The sequence below is a fragment of the Camelus dromedarius genome, chromosome 7 (genome assembly GCF_036321535.1).
Source record: "Camelus dromedarius isolate mCamDro1 chromosome 7, mCamDro1.pat, whole genome shotgun sequence".
Classification (NCBI taxonomy): domain Eukaryota; kingdom Metazoa; phylum Chordata; class Mammalia; order Artiodactyla; family Camelidae; genus Camelus; species Camelus dromedarius.
Window position 1 is genome coordinate 537,396 of NC_087442.1, and position 26,356 is coordinate 563,751.

A 26,356-nucleotide genomic window follows, 5' to 3' on the forward strand; every position below is an offset into this window, starting at 1 on the left:
CTGATAAATTATTTATAAGGCAGAATTTTGTGTAGGAAGTCTCACTTCCCTGTGGAATCCTTTAATAAGATCTGAGCGACGCTGAGAAGGCAGCCTCGCAGCACCGACATGTAGCATCTCGTCGAGCCTGAGGCGGCCTCCTGGCTCCCGGACCCTCCGCCTTGCTGGTTTGCTCTGCTTTGGGTTTGGGACGTCTGGTGGCTGTACTGACGCGCGTCTCTGAGCCCCGTGGATGGACAAACAGGCGTCTGGGCTGTTAGGCATGTAGGCATTCTTTTTCTCATCTGCAGACTCCAGTCCCCCATGCCTGTGCGCACGTGCAGATGCAAATGCACACACATCCAGACACGCACACGTGCACATGCAGACACAAATGCACATGCACACACCATTGCGTCCACCCCTGGCAGAGGTTGAAGGGGGCGTCACCCTCATCCCAAGGGAGGGGTGGGGTTCACAGGAGGGGCGTCACCCCTCCTTGGGCTCTTCTCAGCAAATCCTCCTCCCAGTCTGTGCCAAGCTGTGCGGTGCCCACGTTGTAGGTGGTCCGGGCAGTAGCAGCCCACTTCTCCAGTGTCCAGGCAAGATGTTCTCGCTGTTGGTGAAGACGGTCTTAAGCAGACATTACAGAAGCCACGTCGGTTCGTCCCTGAGACTGGGGGGGGGGCATCATGACCTCACGGCCCTCTCCCCTAGCTCAGGGGCGCCGGCCCTGGCGCCCGCTTCCCACCTGCTTCCACACGTCAGTGGCTGCCCTGCCGCCCCCGAGTGTCTGCCTGAGAAACCGTGGGCTCCTGGAGGCCTCTCTGCACGTTCTTGTTCTACCAGGCTGAGGTTTGGGGGCAGTTCTGACCTGATAGGGTTTAGGATTTTCAGCATCGGAGAGAAGAGGCATCAAGGAGCGTTGGAGAATAAGGAACGAGTGAGCTTTAAGCCGGCCATGGGGGCGGCTGTCCTGCTGGCTGGTCTCCTGTCCGCCCCGCGTCTCCTGCCCTCTGTTAGAACTGTTCGCTGACCCTCACTCCCTCCGCACAGTCTCCTTAGGGGACCGTGACTTCTGCCAGGGGCTCCCGCTGGTCGGCCAGCACCACGTCCACCCAATGCCTGCTTGTCGGGGGGCTCTTGGCTGTGGCTTCTGGTTTAGGTGGCCCGTGAAACCACATCTGACAGTGTTTCCCTGCAGCTTGACAACCTGAACTGCAAGGGGCAAAAACAGGCAAGTAAGAGAAAGGGAAAACCACAGAGTGGGCGGCCCTGGGGAAGCTGGGTGGTCCCACAACAGTGGGGTTGCATGGGGTCCCTCCTCGTCCTCCTGGAAATGGGGTGCAGGGTGTCCCTTTGGGTGGAGACTCAGGCCAGAGTAGGAGGATGGTGAACACATGGAGTTACATTTCTGCCGTAGCCACTAGAAATTTGACCAGAACGTCGACAACAGGAGAAAGAAGAGGACTCTGGCAGAAGGAGGCCTGTGGAGAGCAGGGCCCCATGGGCAGCCGTCCCTGCCGAGTTCTCCCCTGGTCTGCGTGCCGGGGAGGGGGCCACGGCAGGGAGGCTGGGAGGCATTTCTGGAAGAGTCTGAGGCTCAGGTAGGTTTGGGAACAGGCTGTAAGGCAGAGAGAGTGAAGAAGACACCAGACAGGACGTCGGCACAGCTGCACGAGGAGCTTCAGGTGAGCAAGAATCAGGATCAGTTCTTGATAAACCTGCGTGAAGACAAGTCACACCTGGGGTCTCTCCACAAATGACTGGTTTCCTCAAGTTGGGTCAGGCTCCACCTGGGAAGTAAAAACTTCCTCATAAGCAACTCTTAGATGAGAAAGCACAAGTGGGAAGTAGCCGTAATGAAAATACGCCACACTCAGCACTCCTGGGAAGACTCAGAGGAAAAGCCGTAGCCTTTATCAGCCGCACTACTTCCCAAGCAGGCGGCTTCCCCGAGAGGAAGGAGCACCAGCGGGCTGAGCGATACACGTGGCTCCGAGCCCCCTGCGCAAGGACAGTGCAGGTGGCACCTGCTGCCTGGGCCGCGCCCAGTGACGTCGGCCCCGCCCCGGACCCCGCTTCCGGCGTGCTCCCCCGTTCTCAGTGTGCCGGCTCTTCCTTCTCAAGCTCCTCGCCCTGTCCTCGTTACCCAGTGACCCCGAGTGTCCGCTGCAGTCCAGGCATCACATTTGTGGCAGAGACGGGGGAGCAGAGACAAAAGGCATCTTTCCTCTTACTGCAAAGGAGGTAATTTCCACCCCAGCCCCGCACACCCTCCCCGGGTGCAGGCCCCTCGTTCAGTGTCCAGGACTGGTCACCGCCGACCTCCAGCTGCGTGTCCAGGTCTTCTAGCCTTGGTGGGAGCAGGAAGGGATGGCCCAGGTGCTGTGCCGGTGTCCCCACGCCCCCCGAGACAGCCAGGTGGGGTGAAGGAGGGAGGCGCTCGGCCAGGAAGGTGGAAGAAGAACAAGGCCCTGAGGGAACCCTAAGATGCGAGGAGCCTGTTCGTGAGGAGGAAAGGAGGACAGAGAGCAGACTGCACGCCAATCGGGGAAAAGAGCAAAAACACAAACACACAGAATCAGGAGCAGCAAGACCCTCATTAAAACAGAGGCAGCGAGCGCTTCGCGGAGGCGCACAGACGCACGTGAAGTCTGGATGCGGTCCGCTCTCTTCAGAGGAGGACCGTATTAAGTCTGATCACGGACCGCGGGGGAGGCCTGAGCTGACGGCGCGGGTTGGCACACAGCCCGCCACCCCCACCCCGGGTACCAGGCTGGCTGGCTTCACGGTAAATTATTTCAGATCTTCAAGGACTGGGTTATTTCTGTGCTGTGTAAACTATTCCAGAGGGCAGATAAATCCTGAAACCTTCCAAGTCAAGCATCACGCACAATAGCTTACGAGGAAAACAGAACAGAGTCCGGAAAAAGGCTCAAATACGCGTGGAATTGGAGGAGGAGGATGATGGATGTTAAATCAACGGGAAGAAGACAAATTGTTCAATAAACTGTGTTCCAATTGTTTGGGAAAAAAAGTATTTGAGTTCTTATTTCTTTTGGCAAAAATAAATGCCAAATGAATCAATAACTTAAGTGAAAGTCATACAGAGGGGCTGCGGAAGGCGGCGTGGGGCGATGCGACGCCGTGGGCGCCCTTTTAATTGCGATGCTTTAAATCTAAGAAGCCATAAATGGAAAGAGTAATAAGTCTGACTGTGGAAAACCTTAAAAAATTACTGGGAGGAATATCATAAGAAAAGTTGTAAGACACGTGCGACCGGCAGAGCTGCACCTCCGTGTGGCCTCACGCAGGTGAGCGCGGGGCACGAAGCAGCCGGGCTGCGAGCGGGCGGCCTCGGGGGTGGCAGGACGGCGCCCGGGGTGTGAGCGCTCGCCCTCCCCGGATGGCAGGGCGGCGGGTGAGACCGCAGGGAACCGCAGCTCCTCACTGACGGCCCACACGCCGGACCGCAGGCCCGTGTGGTCTTGCGGAGGAAGGAGGCTGGTCCACGGTGGACGGAGTTGGCGCGCTGCAGCTTTCTGGGGGCACATGCCCCCCGCTTCAGTTACATGTTCAGGCGCCCTTGGGCCTCACGTGGGGGTTGGGGCCTTTGGTGGCCGGGAGCCCATCTCAGCCGACCCTCTGAGCAGCTGGGCCGCTGGGTGGGGGCCTCCTTGTAGCCAGGGAAGCGAGGCCGGGCTGGACCTGAGGCCAGGGCTGAGTGGTCACACCCCAGGACCTTTCACTGCTGTCCTCGACAAAGTGCTCAGGCATGGAGAGAATGGCGTGGATGCTCTGGGACGTTAGCGTCGGTGAGAATCTGTGAATGACCCGCAGTCTCCGGGGAAGCGTCAGTGCCATCCAGCCCCGTCCCCACACCGAGCGCTGGTCATCACGGCCCTCCCTGGGTCAGTCTCTGTTAGACCCTCAGTCCCACGGGGCCAGTCCTTGGTTGAGGGGAGAGCTCGGTCCACAACAACATCCTCTGAGTGGGTGAGGACATGGCAGCCCCGCCTGGACGCTGCCGTCCTGCACGGCTCTGCACAGGGACCTGGCGCCGGATCAGAGGACCAGGGCATCCCTTGGATGAGAGGAAATGTCGTCGGCTTACGTGGACCGTGGTTGTGGCGTCCCAGGTCAGCTGGGCAGAAGGCAGCTGCCATGTTCTGGTGGGTCTCGGTCTGAAGACGTGAGGCGGTGACCTGAGAAGGGTCTACTGGAAGGTCCCTGCTGGTGGTGATAGGGAGGGCGCAGACGGAGGAAGGCGGCCAGGAAGTAGGAGGAAGGGGACGCGGACCTGCCCGGTTCGGCCGCGGGAGGGGCACCGCTAGGCAGAGACCAGGTGTGGGGCCACGGGGAAGCCGGCAGCCGCCCCCGCACAAGGTCCCTGCACACACTGTCCCCTCCATGCCCAGTTCCTCTCAGGGGGCATTCCTAAGAAGGGAGAGGGCATCCCTGCTCTGAGATCCTGGGGTCTCCTCTTGAGTCTGTCCCATGCGTGAACCTCTTTTTCCCCACGAGCTTGGCCCCCCAGGGCCTGAGCAAGGTCAACACAGGGAGGCTGTGTGTCTGTGTTACTTTTGTGGAGTGACCGCAGATGCTGGCGGGAAGGGGAAGGAGGCCCCCGTGTTTTTCCCAAATACGCTCTGGTGAAGCCCCTCAGGGGTGTTCTTTCTGTGGGGAAACCAAAGCCTTAAGCAGGTTCTTTTGAAAAGGTGTGTACTCACGTGCGTGCCTGCGTGTCACGTGTGTGCCTGTGTGTGCATGGGTGTGCCTGTGTGTGCATGGGTGTGCCTGTGTGTGCATGGGTCTGCCTGTGTGTGCACGTGTGTGCATGGGTGTGCCTGTGTGTGCATGGGTGTGCATCACGTCGAGCCTCCTGTGGGCTCCTGGGGGAGGTTTTCAGATGCTCTGGGACGCTGAGCGTCAGGAGTGGACGGGTCCCCACAGGAGGCAGGAGGCAGGAAGGGGAGAACTCGGAGAGAGAGCTGGGGCGTTAGTTTTACCTCCTCTGCGGTTTTTCCTGGACCAGCCGCATCTCCAGTGTTCCCTCTAACTCAGCAAGCCATATTTTTCATTTGTTTTCAGGTCTGTTTTGGTATATAAAGCAGGTATGTCCATTAAATACATTTCAGGGCTCAGGAAAGTTGAGGTGCTTGGTTTTCCAGGAGCAGATGTGATGGAAGTCACCCCCGTCCTGTGGGAGTGGAAACCCGTGCCGTCTCTGTTCCTGATGGGGTCAGAGGCCCTGGTGCCGTCGGGAGGCTGAGGGCCTGTGCTGCCCGAGACCACTGGGGCTCTGTGGTCTGGGGGCTGTTCACTGTGGCCGGGCTACGCGTGAAGCCTGCAGTGTTGGCTTTGGAGTTAGTCCGCCCTCCTGTGAGCCAGTTTCTCAGTGCTGCCTCTTTTTGGAGCGTTTTAAACACTGGGCGCCTTTGCCGGGGGACGTCCTGGATCCCGGGGCCTGGCTGCACCTTTGGCAGGTTCCTTGCCTCTGCCGGCCGCAGACCCGGCAGCCGCCCCAGGCAGGAGCAGCTCCAGCTGAGGGGCCGTCCGGTCCGACCACGGCCACGGCGCCCCCACCCTCCCGATGGGCAGTCCTCCTGGATCTGTGCAGGGTCCTTTGTGAGAGCAGCACATGTGACCGTGGCCACGGGGACCTGCCAGGAATGGGAGTAGGTGTCCCCTCTCTGCTTCCTGAGGGAAAGTCCCGTGAAGGGAACCGGTTAAAACCTCCCCAGCAGCTCACAGTACCTCACGGCCAGGTCCCTGCTCTGGCGGCCAGCCCAGCCTGGCAGCTGCAGCGACGCGTGTCCAGACTCAGCCCCCTGGACAGCGAGGGAGCCCGGGTGGGTCTGTGACAGACTTGTGTGTTGATTTTAGGTTCTCCCAGGATCAGTGCTCAGCACATATTTAAAGCACTTGGAAACAGGGTGGAATTGCTCCGGTCGGTTGGTCCCCGTTCACGGGGACTGTGCCTCCACCTCTGTCCCTGGTTCTTGGTTTGGGGGGACGTGAGGAGTTCTGGATCAGATGAGCTCTTACCTGGGGAACCTCAGCTCAGGGAAGAACGACCGGACCCCCTGATGAGTGGCGTCCATCTCAGAAGCGGGCTTGTCCCGCCTCGGGACGACCCACACTGCGCGGAGCTGCGGGTGGCTGGAGCTGGGCAGGTAGCGGGCCGTCCTGGGTTTGCACGTCACCCACTTCTCTTTAGGGAGCGCGTGCTGTTTTCTGTCCGACAGGCGACCGGACAGGATTGACTGTCTGGCCCTCCTGGATTTTGGCCCCTGACCGGGACCTGCCCCCACCCTCCCTGATCTGTGCCATCTGCTTGGCTGGGCCAGCCTCCCCAGAGCCACGTTGCGGGGCGGGGGGGGGGGCGCTTGCTGTTGGGCGAGATTGTTGGGGGACGTGCATCTCGTTCGTGGTTGACACCAGGGCGGGGGTGAGAGTCAGGAGCAGGTGAGAACACAGCTCCGGCTCCCGGGCACCTTCAGCTGCACAAGATAGTCGAGCAGCAATAGCCCAGGTCCGCCTGCGCAGGGACGCCTGGTTCCTGTCACCCGGTCCGGCCAGAGGCACAGGGGACATGGTTTCACCTCCAAGCAATTGTCACCAGGAGGCCAGGCTGCGTGGCGGGGTAGGGGCCGCCGTCCTGGCCCTGACTCTGCAGTGGACGTGGATGTGGAAGTGCCCGCAGACCCCCACCCATTCGTGGAGCCGGGAACGTGGGGTTGCCATGGCGACCGGAGAGTGGGCTACTCAGCTCTCAGATGACAGGGGACCTTCGATTCCCACCAGCCTTTTATGTTTAGTGGAATGAGAGTGTCGTGTGAGGAGACCAGGAGACCAGAGGGCCCTGACATGCTGTGAGCCCTTGGATGCCCATCGTGGACTCAAGCCGGGAGCTGTGGGCTCTGGTCACAGCAGGGCTGCCGGGTGCAGGACCCACATGACCGCTTTGCTCACTGCACGTGTCCTGAGTTCACGCGTGTCTACAGTGGACAGCAGGGTAACGTAGATGCTGAGAGGTGGGTGTTGCTTTCCCAGTTCATGAGTGGTGACTGCTGGGCCCCAGCAGGACGTTAGACCGACCCCCTGGCCCTGAGTGGTGGTTTCTGGGCGTCAGCCGGGAGACACTGCGGTGCTGGCCTCAGGACCTTGCCTGCCCGTTAGGGTTCTCATTTCAGCCAGAAGCAGAATTGTCTCCAAGCTGTTTTTATACTGTTTCCCCCAAGATTTCAACAGAGTTTTCATCTCTGTACTTGTTATGATCAAGTCAGAATGTATTCAATTCACTCTCAATAATTTCACCTTCTTTCTTTTAGAAAAATTTCTCACAAGCACTTGAAGAACATGTGAACTGTTAATTTTTTCCCTGCCAGGTAGCAAAGTAGCTGAAACTGTCTTTCATAACAACAGGGTTGGCTGGGCAGAGTTGCAACTGGTTGGAAAATGATATAAAATATTGCTAACAGTGGTGCTAAACATTAGTTGTCAGTTTCAAGGAAGATACCAGGACCGTGGCTCAGGAATTAAATGTGTTTTGTATCACATCTGAAAACCAGACACGAGGACAAAGCTGTAAGAAAGCAGTTTGAGATCCAATGTAAGAAATAAGCTTCACTTAAAATTTTTTTTCTGTAAGAATCTTTCTTTCAACTCTGTGAGTGCCTGGGGGTTTGTGCCGTGTGTGTGCACATGTACATGTCTGTTACGTGCTCGTACGCAGGCATCGTGTGCGTGTGTGCATGTGTGTGCTTATGTGTGCTGTGAGCATGCATATGTGCATGTGTGCATATACGCAGGCATCATGTGCATGTGTGTGTGTACTGTGAGCATGCGTGTGTGCACACGTGCATGTACATGCGTGTACGCAGGCACTGTGTACATGCAGGAAAAAGCACAACCTTGATTCTGGGGAAGGGGAGCTGGCCCCCTTCTGCTCTGTGTGATTTATGTGTTGTTTTGATGATTTCTGTTTTCTTCAATACATGTGCATTTCGCCTTCAGTTTATAAAATTAAAAAAAGTATGCTCATTAGGAGTGTGGACAATGTGTAGCCGTGGAAATCAGAGCACATTCACGGTCATGCCTCCTAAAGACCCTGGATCCTCATGCTGCCCGTCTGCACCCAGATACAGATGCACAGAACACCACACCCAGGTGCCCGTCCACACCCAGACACAGACGCACAGACCACCACCACCCAGCTGTGGGCCCTGTTCCACTCACCTTGATAATATTATAGCATCTTTGTTATTGTAATCGTTTTGTGAATATTTTAATGACCATGAAACATTTTGAGTTGACGTGTAATCATTTATTTAATAATTCATCTATTGCCAGGCCTATAAAAATGTTTTTATTTTTCACTTTCATGAGAAGTATACGGTGACACACGTGGGCATGACATTTAAGAAGGGTGCATGTGCAAGTGCGTGTGTGCATGTGCACATCCGTGTGTGCACATCCATGCGAGTGCCTGTCCATGTATGCACATCCGTGTGTGTGCAAGTCCGTGTGTGCAAGTCCATGGGAGCGCGTACTGCGTATGCACAAACCGTTGGGAGGATTTGGCATATCTCGTCAAAGCAGAGTAAAAGCATTTGAATTGGAGTGCATTCAGTATGTGTTGAATTTAGGAGTGAGTGGCCACTAATGAAAGGTGCCAGTTAGAGCTGCCACCTGCTTGGCAGGCACGTGACAGGGCAGCTCCCAGGCCCCGTGTGGCCCTTCCACCCGAGGAGTGAACTTCCTCTGTCCTAAACCAAGGGAAGCCCCCTCCCTTCACCAGCCACTTCAAAGTCGGGCTGGAGGCTCCCATGGGTGGGGTGTGTGTGTGTGTATGTGCGTGTGTGAGCATGCATGTGTTTTGTTTTATTTCTTGGTCTTATTGTTTTAAAATGTTTAAGTTCGTGGCACACATTTTATAATCAGGGTTCAAACAGCAGCTGTTTCCAGGTCTTTGGAGAAAGTGGAAGCCTGGCTCCTGCGTGGGAGGCGGTGTCCCCCGTTTGGCTGCTCTCCACCGCCCTGCTGACTGGCATCTCCAGGGCACGGATGTGTCAGTGCCCAGGTCGGGATGCTGGCTGTGCTGGCCAGTCCCTCTCACCCCTGCGAGGTGTCAGGAGGGATGCCTGCCATGGTCGTGTGCACGGGAAGTGCGTGTCCCCCTCTGCATTTCCTTAGAGATGCTCCCAGGTCGGGAGGCCTCCCCTGCTCTCTCCTGCCTTTGCGGCCTTGGCGGGACAGTCCTGCTGGCCTGGGCCCTCCTCCAGACCAGCACACCTGGAGCCGAGTCGGGGTCTGGGTCCAGGCATGTCGGCTCCAAATCTGAAGCCTCTGTGTCAGTCCGCCCAGACTCCGGATGGAACCCTGGCCTGGGCTGAACAGCAGGCATTTTCTGTTCCCAGTCTGGGGCCCAGAAGCCCAAGGTCAGGGCGCTGCAGGGTCGTGTCTGGTGAGGACCCAGTTTTGTTTTGTAGATGGCGTCCTTCCCCTGTCCTCGCCGGGCAGAGGAAGGGGCTCTGGTCTCTTCCTCTTCTTCTAAGGGTCCCGCTATGGACGCTGCACCCTGGAGATCACCTCCCAGAGGCCCCACCTCCCCAGACCATCCCCTGGGGGCTGGCGCTTCCAGGTGCACTTCAGGGACACAGACAGCTCTCAGCCCCCTCATTTCTCTCTGTCTCTCACCTCAGGGAAGCGGCCTCTAGGTCACCAGGAGACCCACCGTGGTCTCGCATGGCTATTTCCACGACGCTGGTGCCCTTCCCCGCTTCCTGCCTGGAAGTGCTGGCTTGAATTTAACTTTTGAGGGGTGTTTGTATTTTGCTACATGACTCAGAGGCTTAGGAGAAGTGTACATGTTAAACAAGTCTAATACATAAACCAGTCAATCTGCAAATGCGACCCAGCCCGGACGATGCGTTTTTCATGAGTCTCGATGGCACACAGGCCTGTGTCGTTACTGCAGGGAAACATCATGCAGTTTTATCCTCACAGGCAGAGGGGGTCTCGGGAAGTCCTGCTCTGCCAAGCAGGCCAGTGTGCTTTGGGAGACGGGAGGTGGTGTTTTCCCGGGGGTCGGGGTGGGCCCTGCCCGAGGGCACTGGAGGCGCCAGGCGGGTGGCAGCAAGGCCCCTCTCAGTCTGCACAGCAGCCACGCAGGGTCCTGCCTGACCCTCAGGGGAGCGGCACTAAGGGTTTGTAGGGCAGTCCTGACCATCATGGATTCGGGCTGCAAAGCTCCTTCCTGTCCACCACAGTAGGTCCAGTCTGGAAAGCTCCCTCAGCCAGTTAACTGATGGGGGTGGGGAGGGCGAGGCTTGTTCTTAATAAGGAGGCTCTGTTCTCTCTTAAGAGACCTGCTCCCGACTCTGCTTGGCTCAGGTGGGGGCGGCCCACGTGCTCTCTGACAGCATGGGGGAGATGCCTCACACCAGATCAGTGAGGCCCCACCAGCCACACGCTCCTGGTCAGGTGACCAGGCTCCGCCTCATCGGCCAAGCTCGCTGTGAAACGGCTCACCCAGCGAGCCGGGCCTCCTGGAGCGCGGGCCTGAGGGCTCGTCCCCGCTAGGCCCGTAGAACACGTGGAGCGGCTGGGAGGGAGTGCTCTGCGCTCTCTGCAAAGATCAGACTTCCTGTCACGTGAGTCCCTGTGTCACGTTTCCGTGGGAACCTCGGTCACAGGATGGAATACGTTTTGTCTAATATGACGCTCACAGCACAGAGGAGGGACCCGGTCACCGGAAAGGTGATGTCACTGCCCAGGACACACAGCCTGTGACCACCTGTCCCTGCCCCCCCCCCCCCGCGGCCCACCCGTGCAGCTCGTCTGTTACATCAACCACACGCAAGCTCAGAGAAAGGTTAGTTTCCGTTAGATACTCACTCACACGCGCACCCACCCCCACACACACACTGCACATTCGAACGCACATGAGCGCACACACACCAGACGGCACAGTATACGTGTGCAAACGTGTCGGTGTTACAGCTCAGTTGTAACAGCAACCTGTATCTGGGCAAGAAGCCAAGCAGCACTCGGAGACTGGAAAACTCAAGTTTATTACACCCGTGAGTTCAGAGAAGTTAACACTGCAAGCTCTGAACCCAATCTATACGTTTACACAGGCCTTTTATAGGCTGCCAATTTTACACTTCGCAACATCGTATGCAAATAAAGTACAACAGAAGTTGGCCAACCAGGAACAAGCTTTGTAGAAATAGACCAATCAGGAGTGAGCTCCATGCAAATAAAGTACTACAAATGGACCAATCAGAAGTTATGGAAGTGGACCAATCAGGAGTGAGAGTAATAACCAATCAGGAGTGAAGGAGGTAGCCAATCAGAAGTGAGCTCTGGGAACCAATAGAATTCTAGGTGTAAGCCGCTTTAGAGGCAAAAAAGTGAAACAGAGCCTCTGGGCCAGGGAACAGAATGGTGCTGGGAGGAGAGTACCGGCCCTTCCCGGCGGTTTCTTTACGGGGCTTCCCGCCTCAAGTGAATGCTCCATGTGTTTCTCCTCCCCCCGTTTGGGGTGTGGAACACGTTTGTCGGAACTTTCCAGCCTCGAGTTCCAGCTCAATACGTTGACTTTGTCACTTTTAGTTTGTCTACTTTGAGGTACTTTTGTGCCGCCCCCAAGCTTCTTTCTGAAGGTTAGTTTCGTTTTTCTGCACTTGGGAGCTAAGAGATAAAGGCTGTCGTGGAAGTGCTTCCGAGCCCCAGGGAAGGAGCCCCAGCGGACGGCCCCGGGAAGGGCGGTCTGACCTGGAGATGCCCGTCGTCAGGACGCGGCCTCGACGTTCCTTCCTCACTGAGCAGGGGCCGCCGCGGGACTCCCAGGGAACGAGGCCGCGTGCTGTCGGCCCGGGGCCGGGTGCTGCAGCCACGGTCAGAGGGGCACGTGCGCTACGCCGTGGGAGGGAGGGCAGTGACGGGGCGAGCGGAGCGCCGGGGTCGGCTACAGAGATGCTGCGGAGGGGGGCTTAGGACTAGTCGTGCTCAGTGCTCAGAACACGCAGAAACTGCTGCCGAGGAGCAGAGCACCGCTCCCCCAGGGTGGCGGGGCCTGGCCGGCAGGACCTTTGTGTCCTCAGACTGGCCTCCGGGAGCTCCCTGGGGCCCTCAGCCGAGACCTCGAGGATCCCTGGGGCGGAGTGCGGCTGCGACATGTCCCGGGTCCCCAGAGCGACCTGGAAAGGTGGGGAACCAGCTCTCAGCTGAGTGTTTCTTCTCCCGAAGCCGATGGGCGATCGGCGGCCCTCCCCCTCTCCGCAGTAATGGCGACTGTCACCCCAGCTGTCCTGAATGTGGCTCTCGCAGGGGCGTCTGTCTGGGACCGCGAGAGGCAGCAGGGCTGCGCGGAGGGGCGGCCGCCCTCCTTGCTGTGGCCTCGCTGTGCGAAAGGGGCGGAGGCCTCAGCTCCGCGTCACTGAAACGCCGGGCCTTTCCTGACGCGCTCCCTACGGGCTAAGAGCCCTGCTCTGGCTGGGACAGCCCGGCTCAGCGGGCTGCTTTCGCTGCGGGTTTCACCCTCGCGCGCGTCACCAGTCGGAGTCGTCGGAAGGCGCTCGTCTTCCACGCGTTGCTGGCGTCCGAGCACAGGGAGGGACGGCGGCCTGCGGGGAGGGCGGGGGGTGCGGAGGGGCTGCGTGCAGCCCCGTCCTCGGGGAGAGCCTGCGGGTGGGCCAGGAGCCGCTAGGGTGCAGTTTGGGCCAGATCAGACTCAAGTGAGACTTGGAAGCAGCACAAAGGCAAGGAAAGCAGCTTCAGCAACGAGACAGAGCAGCCGAGTGAAGGCACGGCCTCCCGTGTGGGACGCGTCTGGTGTCAGGGGCTGGGCCGGGAGGTCTGAGGTTTCCGCGCCGCTCGAGCTGCGTGGCCCTCTTCCCTCAGGTCCACGTGTGTTTTGAAGCTGCAGCATCTCCGTGACTGTGAAAAATGCTCCCCAGTGTTTTCTTGCTCAGTAAGCACCTAGGAGGCCCTGAAGCTGTGACACCTCGTCAGGGGACCTGTGGGCCGTACGGCGTTCATTGAAAAATCAGTCACAAGATGCCGGCGGAATCCCTCCCTGGTGGCCCAAACCAGCGTGAGTAGAAGTTTCAGGAAACAGCACCGTTTGGCGAGTTTGGGGGCATGACGCGGGCTTTGAGGTCCGTGTGGAGGGAAGCGAGCGCTTTTACTTAGGGGCGGGGCCGTCAGCAAACCTGTTTTGAAGGAGGCGTGGCGGCACCGGCTGCTGGCTGGAAGCACGGACGCAGTGTCACGGTTTGGAAAACGGTGGCGTCTTGCGTCACGCAGCCGGTCCCGCGTGCTCGCTGGTCCCCAGCCCGAGGCTGACTGTGCCGGGGCCACGGGGGCCGCGTGAGGCTCGCCCGCCGGCAGCGCAGACGGGCGCGGGGCCTTTGCCTTGGAGGCGAGCTCCGTCACGTTGCCGGCCCGCAGCGAGGCCCCGCCCCGGCTGCGCTCGCTCCGCGCTCCCGCCCGAGCTCGGCCGGGGCGAGCACTCGCGCTCCTCCGCTCCCTGGGGTTGTCCTCCTTCGCTGTTGGGAAAACGAAGGTCTGAGGCGCGGGGCTCGAACGGCGTGTCCGTGTCGCTCCGGGAAAGCTCGCTCTTGTCCGGACGGCGCTCTGCAAGCCGTGTGGGAGTTCGTGTCGTCCTGACACCTGGGAGGCCCAGGAGGACCTCCTGCCCCGTGACCGACAGCGAGGCAGTGGGGCCCCGCGGAGCTGCGTCGGCTCGGCCGTGACAGGCGCACACAGCCCCGCAGGCCGAGGCCTTGGCGTCGCCCTCCCTGCTCCACGCCCGGCTCCTCCGGGCCCCGTGCGGTCTCGGGCCCGCGTGCGCCTGCAGCCTCTTCTCCGGGAGGGACCGAGGCAGCCTGGGCTCAGCATTGGCTGACCCATGGGCAGGTGCTTCAGCCACTGTGGGGCCAGTGAAACCCATGCCCCCTGGACAGCCCCCACCTTGTCCCCACCTGGGGGACTTGCAACGTAACAGGGAGGAAGTCGCCATGAAAGAATGGAGGGAAAGGGGTCACAGAGTGATGAGCAAGAAACCTCAAGTCTGCAGTAAGACAGTTCCAGGAGACGGGCTCCCCGGCGGTGCGGAGGCCGTGAGTGTGGTTGGGTCGAGAGGGCGGTAACTCGGGCAGAAAAACGCCTTTCTAAGGGGCATGGGTCATGGGGACCCTTGGGGCTGCAACCTCCCTCCTGTGCCCGAGTCCTGCCCTGCTGTGCTGTGGTGCCAGATGAGCCCCACTCCATTCAGATGGAGACGCAGGCAGGTCCCTCCCACTCCGGGAACCTGCAGGGAACAAGGATGTTCTCCAGCCGCCGGCCTGTCCCTTCCTCCCTGGCGGAGGGACCCCTGGCCCTCGCCGGCCCTGACCGGGGAGAAGGGGCCTGGGCGCCTGCTGTGCAGCGGGGACACTCCCCGTCTTCTGCTCCTCCGTCACCCTGGGCGCGCCCCGACCTTCCTCCACCTGTGAGGACTGTTCATTCATCCTTCCAACCTCTGTTCGAGCACCACACCCTCTATGAAGCTCTTTCCAGGTCCCTCCCTCCAAACGGGTGTCTTCGTTTCTCTACTCCCATAGCTGTCAGCATATGCCTTTATTATATGATCATCACACTTCAACCTGGACCTTAGCTGACCATGCACCCAAGCATGGCAACGCTGGCTCGTGAAAGGGCAGTGGTCTGGAGGACCTGCCTGATAGGGGGCACGGGAGCCGGTCGTGCAGGTTACAGCGGTGAGGGTGCGTCCGTGTCGCCACTGTGTCCGCAGTGCCTTCCTTTTCATCACTGAGTTGTCTTGACTGCTGAGGGCTTGTGCACTGTGGGAAGGACCTGCTTGTTTACTCCTCACCCACTGAGTGACATCTGGGCTGCTTCCTATTTGGGGTAAATCTTCATTTTTCTGGGATAAACGGCCAGGGGTTCAATTGCTGGCTGTGTGATGTGTATGTTTAGTTTTCCAAGACCGTCAGACTGTTTTCCCGTGTGTCTGTGCCATTTTGTGGCCCCACCGGAAACGTAGCTGTGTTCTGGTTTCTCCAGATCCTCGCCAGGATTTGGGGCTGTCGCTGTGTTTTGCCCTAGCCCTTCTGATAGGGGTCAGTGGTGTTTCGCTGTGCGTTTCGTTTGCATTTCCCCAAAGGCGAATGCTGTCGCGCAGCCTCACGTGGGCTGGTTCGCCGCCTGCACATCCTCTTCGATGAGATGTCTCTTCGTGCCTTTTGCCCACTTGTAACTGAGTTTTTCACTGTCCCATCCTGAGAGTTCTGCCTGTGTCGCAGATTAGTCCCTCACTGGCTGTGTAGTTTGAGGTTCTCTCTCCCAGTCTGTGCGCGCCTCCTCATCCTCTAACAGGACCTTTCACAGAGCAGAAGTTTTAATTTTGATGAGACCCAGCTTATTGGACTTTCTTTTTACGGATGACGTTTGGTGTCAAGTCTAAGAACTCGCTGCCTCACCTCGGCTCCGAAGATTTTTGATTTTTGATTCCTCTAAACTTTTCACTGTCTTATATTTTACATTTGCATCCATAACCCATTTGGGTTACTTTCTGTGTAAACCCTGAGCCCTGCGTCGAGGCTCCTGTTTTCCCCTCTGGAAGCTCAACCCTCCAGCTCCATCTGTCGAAAAGGCAATTTTTCAGCACCAAGTTGCTTTTGTACTTGTGTCAGAATCTGCCGGACGTTCCTGTGTGGGTCTTTTCCTGGTCCCGTGCTCTGCTCTGGTGACCTGTGTGCCCATCCTCCACGGCACCACGAGGTCTCGGTGACCGGCTGGTGCGGTTGGGTCACAGGGGTGGGATCTGTAGGTAGAGCAAATGTCTCCTTCTTTCTTCTTCTTTTTTTCTGGACTGTTTTAGCTCCCAGGTCCTCTGCTGTCCCACTGAAGTTTCTTGTCTGTGTCCACAAAGCCTCTTGCTGGGATCTTGATAGGAATTGTGTGAGACTTCTGTATCGGTTTGGGGAGGATTTACATCGTTATTATGTTGAGACTTTCAACCCATGAACACAGCATGCCTGTCGTTTACTTAGATCTTTGATTTCTTTCATCAACACTGTGTAGTTTTCAGTGTGCACAGTCCTGAACACGTTCTGTCAGATTTACACCCAAGTACTCACCTTCTGGAGTGACTGTAAATAGTATGTTAGTTGCAGCGTCAGTGTGGCCATAGCTAGTATACAGACAAATAATTTATTCTAGGAGTTTTTTGTAGATTCGCTGGTATTTTCCATGTGGGAAATTATATCGCCTGGAAACAGGCAGGTTTCTTTCTTCCTTTCTCACCTGCATGTTTCTCATTTCCTTCTGCTGCCCATTGCGGTGCTGAGAACTTGCAGCTCTGCTGAGTGAACGTGGTGAGGAAGCACACCCTGCCTCGTTCCTGACCGCAGTGGGAAAGCTTCCAGCTTCTCACCGTTAAGTGTGGTGCTGGCCGCAGGCTCGTGCGGATGCTCGTTGTCGAGGCGGTGAAGCCCTGAAGTCCCCCCCGGCCCTGTTTTCCTGAGAGTTTCCATCGTGAGTAGGTATTGAACTAATTGATTGATTTAGGGTTAAACCAGCCTTGCATCCCTGGAGTAAACTGCATGAAGTATAATTATTTTCACGTGTTGCTGCATTTTATATGCTAAGGTACTTTCTTATGGGTCTTAATGTTTATATTTATGAGGGATGTTGGTCTGCAGGGTTTTTTGTTTTTTGTTTACTGTCTTCGTCTGCTTTTGGTATCATGTTAGTATTAACTAATACTAACATCTAAAATTAACTGGGGACATTTGGTCCTTTTCTGTTTTCTGGAAGGAATTGTGTAGCATTCATGTTAATTCTCCCTTAAATATTTGGTAGAATTATCCAGTGAAACCTTCTGGGTCTGGAGATTTCTTTTTGTGGAGGTTTTAAATTATGGATTCAATTTCCTTAACAGTTATAGGGCTATGAAATTACCTGTCTCCTATTGGATGAGTTTGGTAGTTTGTGTTTTTTGAGGAATGGGACATTTCATCTAAGTTTCCCTTTGACCATGGACTCTTTAGCAGTGCTGTTTGATCTCCAAGTGTCTGGAGATTTGTCGTATCTATGATTGATTTCTAGTTCGATTCCGTTCTGATTGGAGAATATACTCTGAATGATTTTGATTCTTTTCATTTTGCTGAGTTTTATTTTATATTCTAGGATCTGGTCCACGTTAGCTGGATTTGTCTGTTTCCCCTTTCGGTCCTATCAGTTTCTGCTTCACATACTTGGCAGCTCTGTTGTTTGGTGCACATGAATTTAGGGTGTGTGTCTTCTTGGTGGATTTACCTCTGTCCCTGAGGCATGTGTCTCTCTCTGATTTGTTTGCTCTGAAGATTTATCTGCTATTACTGCTTTTGTTTGACTGACAGTTTTTTTTTTTAAATCTTTTACTTTCAACCTGAAAGTTGGAGTGAGTTTTTTGTAAATGGCATATATTTGGGTCATGCGTTTTTAAACCGCTCGGTCAATGTCTGTCCTCATTGGTGTATTTAGCCCATTTATGTTTAATGTAATTGTTGGTTTGTTAAGGCCTTGAATCCCATCTTACTATTTTTGTTTTCTGTTTGTTCTATTTCTTCTCTGTATTCTTTTTCCTTCATTCCTTTAGGTTATATTTACTTTTTTTTCAAATCCATATTGATTTATCTACAGTGCTTTGACTGTATCTCTTGGTTGGTATGGATATTACATTATATGTACAAAACTGTCACCATTTGCTGGTGTCATCATTTTACCATTTTGAGTGGGGTCTAAACCCTTACCTCCCTGAGTGATTCTTCACCTGGTTTATTATAGTTACTTAAAATATTTCCTCTGCATATAACTAGAAGCACATCAGACAACGTTATAACGTTTGCCTCAACTGTGAAACGTAACTCAGGAAACTCAAGGGAGGGAGAAGGGGTCGCATTCCCTCAGACCTTCACTTTCATGCTTTTTCCTTCTTGATGTTCTGAGGCTTCTCCTTCTGTCACCACCTTTCTATTCACAGAAGTTCTCTTAGCAGGCCTTTCAGGGTAGGTCTGCTGGTAAAGGAGGCTCTCATTTTCATTTGCCTGAGGATGTCTCCATTTCCCTGTCACTCCTGGACGATATTGTCACTGGGTGTCTGGACTGGAGGATTGTCAGGATTCTGGATTGACAGCTTTTTTCTCCCAGCATTTGAAAAATGTTGTGTGATTTCATGTAGCCTCTGTGGTTCCTGATGAGAACTCCTCTGTCACTGGATTATGTTCAACTCATGGGTATGGTTTTATTTCTCTGGCTACTATTTCCTTTGCCTTTAGTTGTCTGAAGTTTAATTATCGTGTGTCCCAGAGGAGATTTGAGTTTATCCCATTTGCGATGCTCAGCATCTGGAATCTTTAAGTTTATTCTCATCAAAACAGAAATCTTCAGTCATTTTTTGGAGTGCCTTTCAGCACTGTCTTCCTTCTCCTCTCCTGGGACTCTTATGACATAAGCATTAGATTTTTTGTTACAGCCCCACAACCCAGAGACTCTGCCCCCATTTTTTCAGACTGTCTTCTCTCTGTTGCTGGAATTGGGTAATTTCTACTCTTCTGTCTTCCAGGTCACTGATTCTCTGATCTGCCCCCTCCATCTTTCTATAAAGCACATCCACTGAGCTGTTTGTTTTGGTTATTGTCTTCTTCAGTTATAATATTTTCAGTATTTATCTATTTGCTGAGACTTTCTATTTCTTTGTTGAGGCTTCCCATTTTTAATTTGCTTCAAGTGTGTTCATAATTGTTCACTGAAGCGTCTTTAACATGGTGGGTTTACAGTCTCTGTCAGAAAATGCCGGCATCTGTGTCATGTTAGTGCTGGTGTTTACTGATCATCTTTCTCCATTCAGTTTGAGGTTTTCTTGGTTTTGAGAAGAGTGGTTCTCTGTTGAAACCTGGACATATCTGGGTTATATTATGGGACTCTGGGTCTCATGTAAACCTTGTGCTTTAACTGGCTTTTTCTGGCACCACTCTGCTGGGGTGTGGAGGGGGCTCTGTTACTGACAGTGGAGGTGGAAGTTGGGGTTCCCCACTGGACCTTTGCTGACACCTGCAGGGAGGGTCTTGTCCTCACAGCTGGGAGAGGGGTGGGTGGGAGTCTGAACTCCCAACGTGGTCTCCGCTGATATGAACAGGTGATTACCACCTAGAGGGGATCCAGTCGGGGTCACTGGCCTCACAGTGGAGGATGCGGAGGCCCCCTCTCAGCCTTTGTGTGAGTGGGGGTGGGGTCGTGCTTTCTTCTAGGTTTTGGGGGTAGGGGAGCTGCATCGTCCACAATGTGCTCAGTTGCTCCTTTCCTGGCCACTGACTAGAGAGAAGCGACTTCAGCTGGGGCCTCGTCGGCACCTGGGCTGCTGGTTGATTCAGCTCCACGTCTGAGATGACAGGCCAAGGGAAACATGGGGGCCCCACACGTGTTTTCTCAGGTCCTGGGCCCCTGGCCACCTGCCGCCTCCTCTCCACCCTACACAGCCTCTCATGTGTGGCCCAGGGTGTGGCTGAGCCAGGTGGGAAGAGCAGGCGAGTGTGTGCTCACCCAGGGTCTCGTCTCTCCGACCTGCCTAGGAGACACGCTCACGGAGGACGTCCAGCCCCTATATCTGTGTGCCCGGTTCCCGAGTGCTGCCAGGAGCGCTTAGAGGTTCAGGGTTCCCTCACTGGCCCGACAGACACATCCATCACGTGGCCTCCACACAGACCCCAGAACAGGCACGGCTCAGACTGCTCTGCTCTTTAGATAAAAATATTACTGCAGTTCTGTTATTTAAATTTTAAAAATGATTTTTTTTCATAGTAAGTTCCTTCTGTGCTCTTGATTTTTCTGTTTCCTCCCATCCTTCTGGGAGTGGCGTGCTGAGACCGTGCCCGTTCCCCAGCGCACAGCGCTGGACCACATGCTCACACTGCAGACATGCCTCCTGGGGGGGGACCAGTAACAGCCACACAAACACATCGCATGCGGGGCGATTTTTAGGTGCTTTTGTCAAACGGAACAGACTAGCTTACTTCTAAGCATGTTTAACCCCAAAGTAAGGGTGACAGTGCTTGTGAGGCTGGGTCTCCGGCTGGGTCTCCAGCTGGGTCTCTGACCCTCTCTCCAAACGTTGCGTCACCCTCAGCTGCTGGTGGCCGCAGGAGGCAGCTGAGGGGGCAACTTTTCCGTCAGCTTCACTCTGGGTAATGCTGTCAGGTCTTCTGAGATTTAGACTCAGTTGGAAACTGTTCCAACAGTTTGAATCTTGCCAGTTGTAAGTTTTAAAAAATGTTAGATTTGCATTTGAAAAAGCGTTCCAGTGGGTCTATGAAGGCAGTTTACATGTAAGAGCTGTTCTTTTAATTCTACTGAGAACGCATGTTCTCAGTGAGTCCTGGACTTTCTTGTGCTGCACTCATACACACACCAACGCACACAAACGCATAGCCGTCCTGATTTGAAGATTTTGGTAATGTGTTTTTGTACAGGGCATAAAAATACATCTCTGTAATTACATGATATTTAGTGATTAGATAATTATGGATAATTGCACGGGATAGTGCTAAGTGCTACAGTGTTACCATAAGATCTAAAATGTACAAATTGCATAATAATTATTCTTGGGAGTTATTTGGTAATTCGGAGCATAATTATCATGTGATCTGCAGTGCATGTAATTAATGCATAATCACATGGACTTTGCCATCATAACTGCTTTGCCCTTGTTATAAAGCTCTTTGTCATAACATTTGAGTATAAATATGGTGTAATTGGTTCCAGACACAGTACATTAAGCCCCACGATAACTGCTTTCCTAGTAATAGTACCCCTTATTTCACTTCAAACGTGTGGCTCTCGAGCAGGGTGGGGTTAGGAGGAGCAAGCTGCCCAGACGTGGCCGCGAGCAGGCCTGGTGGCCACCGTGTGTGCTTGGGGGCCGTGGCCAAACCTTTCCAGGTAGGGAAGTTGGCCGCTTTCTCTGCAGACGGCTTCCCTCTTTGGACCAGCGTGCATGCCTGGCCGGGGGCTCCTGCCGTCCAGCTGTCCAGCCTCCTCCCGCCTGGTTTTCCACTAGCAAAGCGCCCAGCAGTTTCTGGTGCAGGGAACTCCGGGAGCCAGAGTGTCTGTAAGGAGGAGACCTGGCTGTGAACCGCCCTCTGTGAGGGGATGACGTGGCGGGAAAGCCGGGAACAGCGGCTCTGCTCAGCTTTGCCTCGTTAACACAGGTCCTGCCGCTCTCCCTGCAGGTTCCTCGTGGCAGGACACCACCGCCCAGCACCTGATGGCCCGGGAGCTCTCACACCTCCCCCAGACCTACCCACGACGTCCCGACGCGTCCCACCTGGCCAGGTAAGGTGGATGTGCCTTCTGTCCCCATGAAAACGGCCACAGCCAGCAGCCACCAAGCCTAGTTCCTTGTGTCATGTGGCAGAGTACCCCCATCTCCCTGGCATTGAAGTTCCACAAAGTTGGGGTGTCTGCACGGGGCCCTGCCCGTGGGTGTGCTGCAGCCACCCCCCCGGGTGCCCTTGTCACCCCAGACGTGCCCAGGGGTCCTCCCTTGTTCTTCCTGAGACCCTTGGAAAGTCTGCGTCCTCAGCCTTGGCTGAAAGCAGAGAAGTCAGAATTCTCATCTCCCAGGGAGAGTTTATTGTTCACTTTGGTACAAAAAGCAGGATTAAGCCCCGAGTGTCACCCCATTCCCTGAGCACCGCGGCCTGTGTGAGCGGAGGACTATCCCCACCATGTCCTCACCTGCCCCGTCAGAGGGTCCGGGGCCTCGTCCATGCCTGCAGGGGACACAGGCCCGGGTTGAGCGCTCTGTCCAAGGACACGGTGCAGTCAGCGGGCCGTCCCTCTCACTCACTGAGCGGGAAGAAGACCCTCCGGCTTCATGTGCAAAGTCCGTTCTTCCCTCAGAGAGAGAATGTCCCACATGGCAGGCCTAGCCACAGCAGCCCTCGAACGCTAGCCTTCAGGGCCTGCCTTTCTGCCTCTGGCCTTTGAGGAGAGGAAGCACCTGGGCCACCAGGTCCCGGGGACAAACGTGTGAACCTGATGGCTGGTTACCGAGGTGCCTCTCGCTGGCCGGACTGAGGGTTTCTTGAGGGTCAGAGCTGTTCTTTGTGTTTCTTGTGCCGATACCCTGGGCTTCATCCAGGAGAATGTGTGATGTCGTCTGTTGTGTGAAACAACACAGACCCAGCGTCAAGCTGTCTCGAATTTCCATTTTTATTTGGGTGAGTTCAGACTCTCCATGCTGGACTTTACATTACGCTGGGCGTCTCAGTGCCGCCCACTTCTCCTCTTCGTGAAGCTGGGCCTGAGTGTGGTGCGCCGCCCCAGGCCACCACGTGAGAGGCTCCCACCACGGCTGGAGTGCAGGGTGGACGCCACGGCCCTGGGCTGGCAAAAGCTTTCCCTTTGCTTTTCAGGAGCCCCAAGCAGAGCGTCCAGGACGAACGGGGCCTCAGCCGGGAGGGCAACGTGCTGGCCGAGGTCCTTCAGCGCTACCTGCCCTACCTGGAGGCCTTGGCCCAGGCTGCCGCCCCGAACACGCTCCCCGGGCTGAAGCTGGACAGGCCGCTGGCGCAGGTGACTTCGGAGCTCTCTCTCTAGTCTGGGGCATGTCTGTACCTGCCAGGCGGTTCCCTCTGGGCACATGGGGACAGTGGTTCCTAGGCCCGCAGCATCTCTGGGCCTTCCGCTGTATCCTGGTCAGTGGGCGGGGCAGGAGGCCTGGCGTCTCCACCCTTCAGGAGGGCCTGCGCGCCCGCTTGGACAGGCTGGGGCCATGGGGCCCACTTGTGCTCGTGGAGGGTGGGAAGCAGGTGGGTCCAGGGTGCCCCAGACTGTCCTGGGGCCTGCACTGCGAGTTGCTGTCCCCGGAGAGCCCTCCTTCCACACACCTGCCCTTGGGGCGGCATGTAGGCACCAGCTGTCGGGCCCGAGGGTGGAAGTTCGTTTTGTACCGAGGCCAGTCTGCTTTAGAGCCACCCAAGATTTGGAGCACCTTGAAAAGGACAGTTTACAGAAACAATTAGAGATCTCGGTAACTTTTAGTGGGCAAGTGTGCGTGATTTTTTCTGGCAACTGGTTGAACGGGAGTTGCCAGGCTTTGACTTGCCTGGGGTGAGGGCGGGGGTGAGGGTTAGGGTGGCTCGTCCCCGAGGGGCCTGGGGTGGGTGGCTCCGTGGCCTTCGGAGGCACTCCTCACAGAAGCTTTGGGAAGAAAGGTACCGCTGAGATGGGAAAGACAAGTTACAGGCGTGGAAAGAGTGTTTGTCAGCAGTGCACCTGAAGAAGCACTTCTCTCCGTGGTGTGTAGAGAGCTCTCAAGACTCACTGGAAAAAACAGACATATAAAACATGAGCAAAAGTTTGAAAGGACTTCACCAAGGGGGACAAACAGGTGGCAGAAAGCTCGTGTGAAGTGTTGGACGTGGCTGTTCACTGGGGAGGTACGAGTTAACAGCAGTGGTGAGAGGCCACTGCGTGCCTGTCAGAGCAGCTGAACGCAGAAGACTGACCGCTCCGCATGTTGGTGAGAAGGTGGGTGCACTGGACTCTCGTGCTGCTGGCGGGAGTGGAAGGGGGTGCAGCCACTTTGGAAAACACACACCTGCTGTCTATCCAGCCACCCACTGCTGCCCGAGAAGGGAAGCTTTGTCCACCAGGAACAGGAATGTTCATGGAGGCTGCAATAGCAATTTTCAGCGAGTGGAGACAACCCAAGTGCGTATCAGCGAGTGAGTGGATAAACAGCTTGCATTTCACCCGTTAAACGGAACGCTGGTTAGTGATAAAAGTGAATACCGTGGGCGCACGCAGCAGCATGGATGAACTTGAGAGTAACTGTGCTCATTGAAAGACAGGAAAGAGCACATGTTCTCATCCCATTTATACAGAATTTTAGAAAATGAGAACTAGAGCGTAAGGGACGGGAGGCAGGCTGGGGGCGGGCGGGGCCTGGAGATGGAGGCTGGGGAGGCGTCCAGAGGGCAGGCAGACACGTGTGGGGTGACCGGCACACACTGTCCTGACTGCCGTTCCCCCAGGGTGCGCCTGCGCAAGAGCGTGTGAGAGCAGAGGTGCACCGTTCACTGCGTGTCAGCTGCGCCTCAGCGACGAGCGGCTAGCGCAAGCATGCGAGTTCTCAACAGGTGCTTTGCTTAAAAAGACAAACAGGTGGCCAGTAACGGCACCCGAGACGCTGACAGTCATCATTTATTTGGGAGATTAAGGAGCAAACCTCATGTCCACTAGACTGGCTAAAGTTAAAAGAACCGTAGTACCTACTCATCGTGGGGTGAAGAGTGATGGAAACACTCCAGTTCGTGGGAATACGAGCTGCTCAGCCATCACTTGGCAGTTTATTTACGGCTGAACGTCCGTCTGTCCTGTGACACAGCAGGTGCCCCCGGGCTGCTCAGGAGAAGTCCCGCAGGCGGCCGTCACTGCAGCCTTGCTCACAGGGCCCTGCCCGGAGACCACGCAGGGTCCACCAACAGGCCCGCCACCTCGTCTCTCGTCTCTGAAGCGGTGCTGCCTTCGGAGATTGAGTTTGGGAACACGGGGGTCCCTCCTGCCCTGGACTTAGCTACGCCACTGGGAGCAGCATGTGCAAAACTGCAGAGCTCAGAGGACCGCGGCCACAGTGCTTAAGCGTGCCACCTCTCTGGTGTCGTTTGATTTTGAGTTTCTGGCTCCTGCTTTCATTTGTACTGATCTTGGGTGGGAGGCCGAGCCCTGGTGGTGTGCGTCCACGGAGGAAGGGTCAAGGCGTCCCAGCCGTCGTCCTGACCCCCTTCATCCCGGGACGACATCCCGCTGCAGAGCAGCCTGCTCTCCTGGCCGGGGCATCCAGGACTCTCACCAGCTCAGAGCTGAGCTGCGGGGCAAGCCAACCTCCCGGCCGTGGTGGGCTTGTGCGCCTGGTGGGGCGGTGGCCATGGTGTGGATGCAGGAGGGCAGGTGCTCAGCTCGTGTCTTTTCGTGGTGTGATCACAGCACCTCCCCGCCCAGGCCCCCGCGGCCCTTCCCTCCGCCTCTGCTTCTGTCCTGGGCTCACGTGAGCTGGACCTTAGTCGCTCCCGCCCCAGGGTGGACGCTACAGCCTTGGGGAGGTGGCCGGCTCTCTGCAGCACCCCTGATGGGGGAGGTGGTGGTGGTCTGAGCATGTGGCTAGCACCTGCCAAGCTTCGCGGGGGCTCTGTGCTCGCTGGTTCCTCTCCACTGTCGAATTCTGTGTGCGCAGAAGACGTTCTCTTTTTTCTCTTTAGTTTTGATTTGACTCCTCGTGTCGCCATGTGCAACGCTGCCTGGGTGGTCTCCACGGGCGTTCACCCGTCCCTGCGCTTCACTGAGGGGCGCTGGCCTTCTGCGGTCACACGTTCTGGAGAAAGAGACGTCCCTTGAGACCATTGCTCGGCACCTCCGCTGATGAGGGAAACAGCAGCTGTCCACTTTCAACGCTTAATTGTTGGTAGTGCTGAAACCAGAGCCCTGAAATTCTCCTCCAACTTTTTCATGTTTATTTTTTAAGTCCAAAACAAGGTCCCCGAGTTGGCTCCTTAAACCTAGCTGAGCATGGTTCTGTATTTTCCGTCGGGCAGACTGCAGGGCGGGCCTGCTTCTCTGTGGCCAAAGCCAGCTCTGCCCGAACTCACAGGAGATCTTGTCTCTTGTCCCGAAACTGAGGATGCTTGTGTCTACACCAGAGGGTTGCTGAGGAGGTCAAAGGGAACGAAAAGCACTCAAAGCCAAAGAAGGGCCTAGCGCTGGTCCTCAGAGCACACGACCCGCGCTGTGCCTGCTGTCCTGACGGCCTCAGTGGGGTGCTCTGGTTGGCTGGCCTGCAGCTCAGGCCTCGTGCGCATCCAAGGGGGAGGGAAAAGCTGATTGCACCTCTGCTTCCGTCCAGTCCCTTTGCTCTCTGCTTGCGGGTGTGAGGCTGCGGGTGCAGCTGCTGGACAGGACAGAACAGAATGCCAACCAGAAGGCGCACGTCCTGAGGCAGAGACGCTGGAGGGAGAGGCGGGGCGGGACGGGATTGAGGATGGCACCTGCTCCGTGCTTCGCTGGGGTTTCTGTAGAGTAATTCCAGCTGCATAACGTTTGTTGATGTCCGTGATTTAACAGCCACACTCCGTGTTACTCTTAACCTTGTGCAGAATCATTGATCCTGAGGTCTAGATCCTAACACCTCTCCAACCTCAGAGTGTGTGAACTCTGCAGAAGCTGTGTGGGGCTTATTTTTCTAACTGAAAGCTCTGTATCTCAGCAACCAGAGCACAGCTACCCTGGTCAGAGACAGACCCGCCTGAGGCTCCTCTGA

The 26,356-nt window shown here is 55.9% G+C and overlaps 1 protein-coding gene across 2 annotated transcripts in view; it reads left to right on the forward strand.

Annotated features, from left to right (window-relative positions):
• PTPRN2 (protein tyrosine phosphatase receptor type N2) overlaps window positions 1-26,356 on the forward strand; it is a 519,628-nt gene that overhangs the window by 126,265 nt on the left and 367,007 nt on the right. For both annotated transcript variants that reach the window (XM_064487140.1, XM_064487141.1), the window contains exons 4-5: window positions 21,267-21,369; window positions 22,455-22,614. In XM_064487140.1, the coding sequence (XP_064343210.1) occupies window positions 21,267-21,369; window positions 22,455-22,614 (263 nt within the window). The remainder of the gene's footprint in view (window positions 1-21,266; window positions 21,370-22,454; window positions 22,615-26,356) is intronic.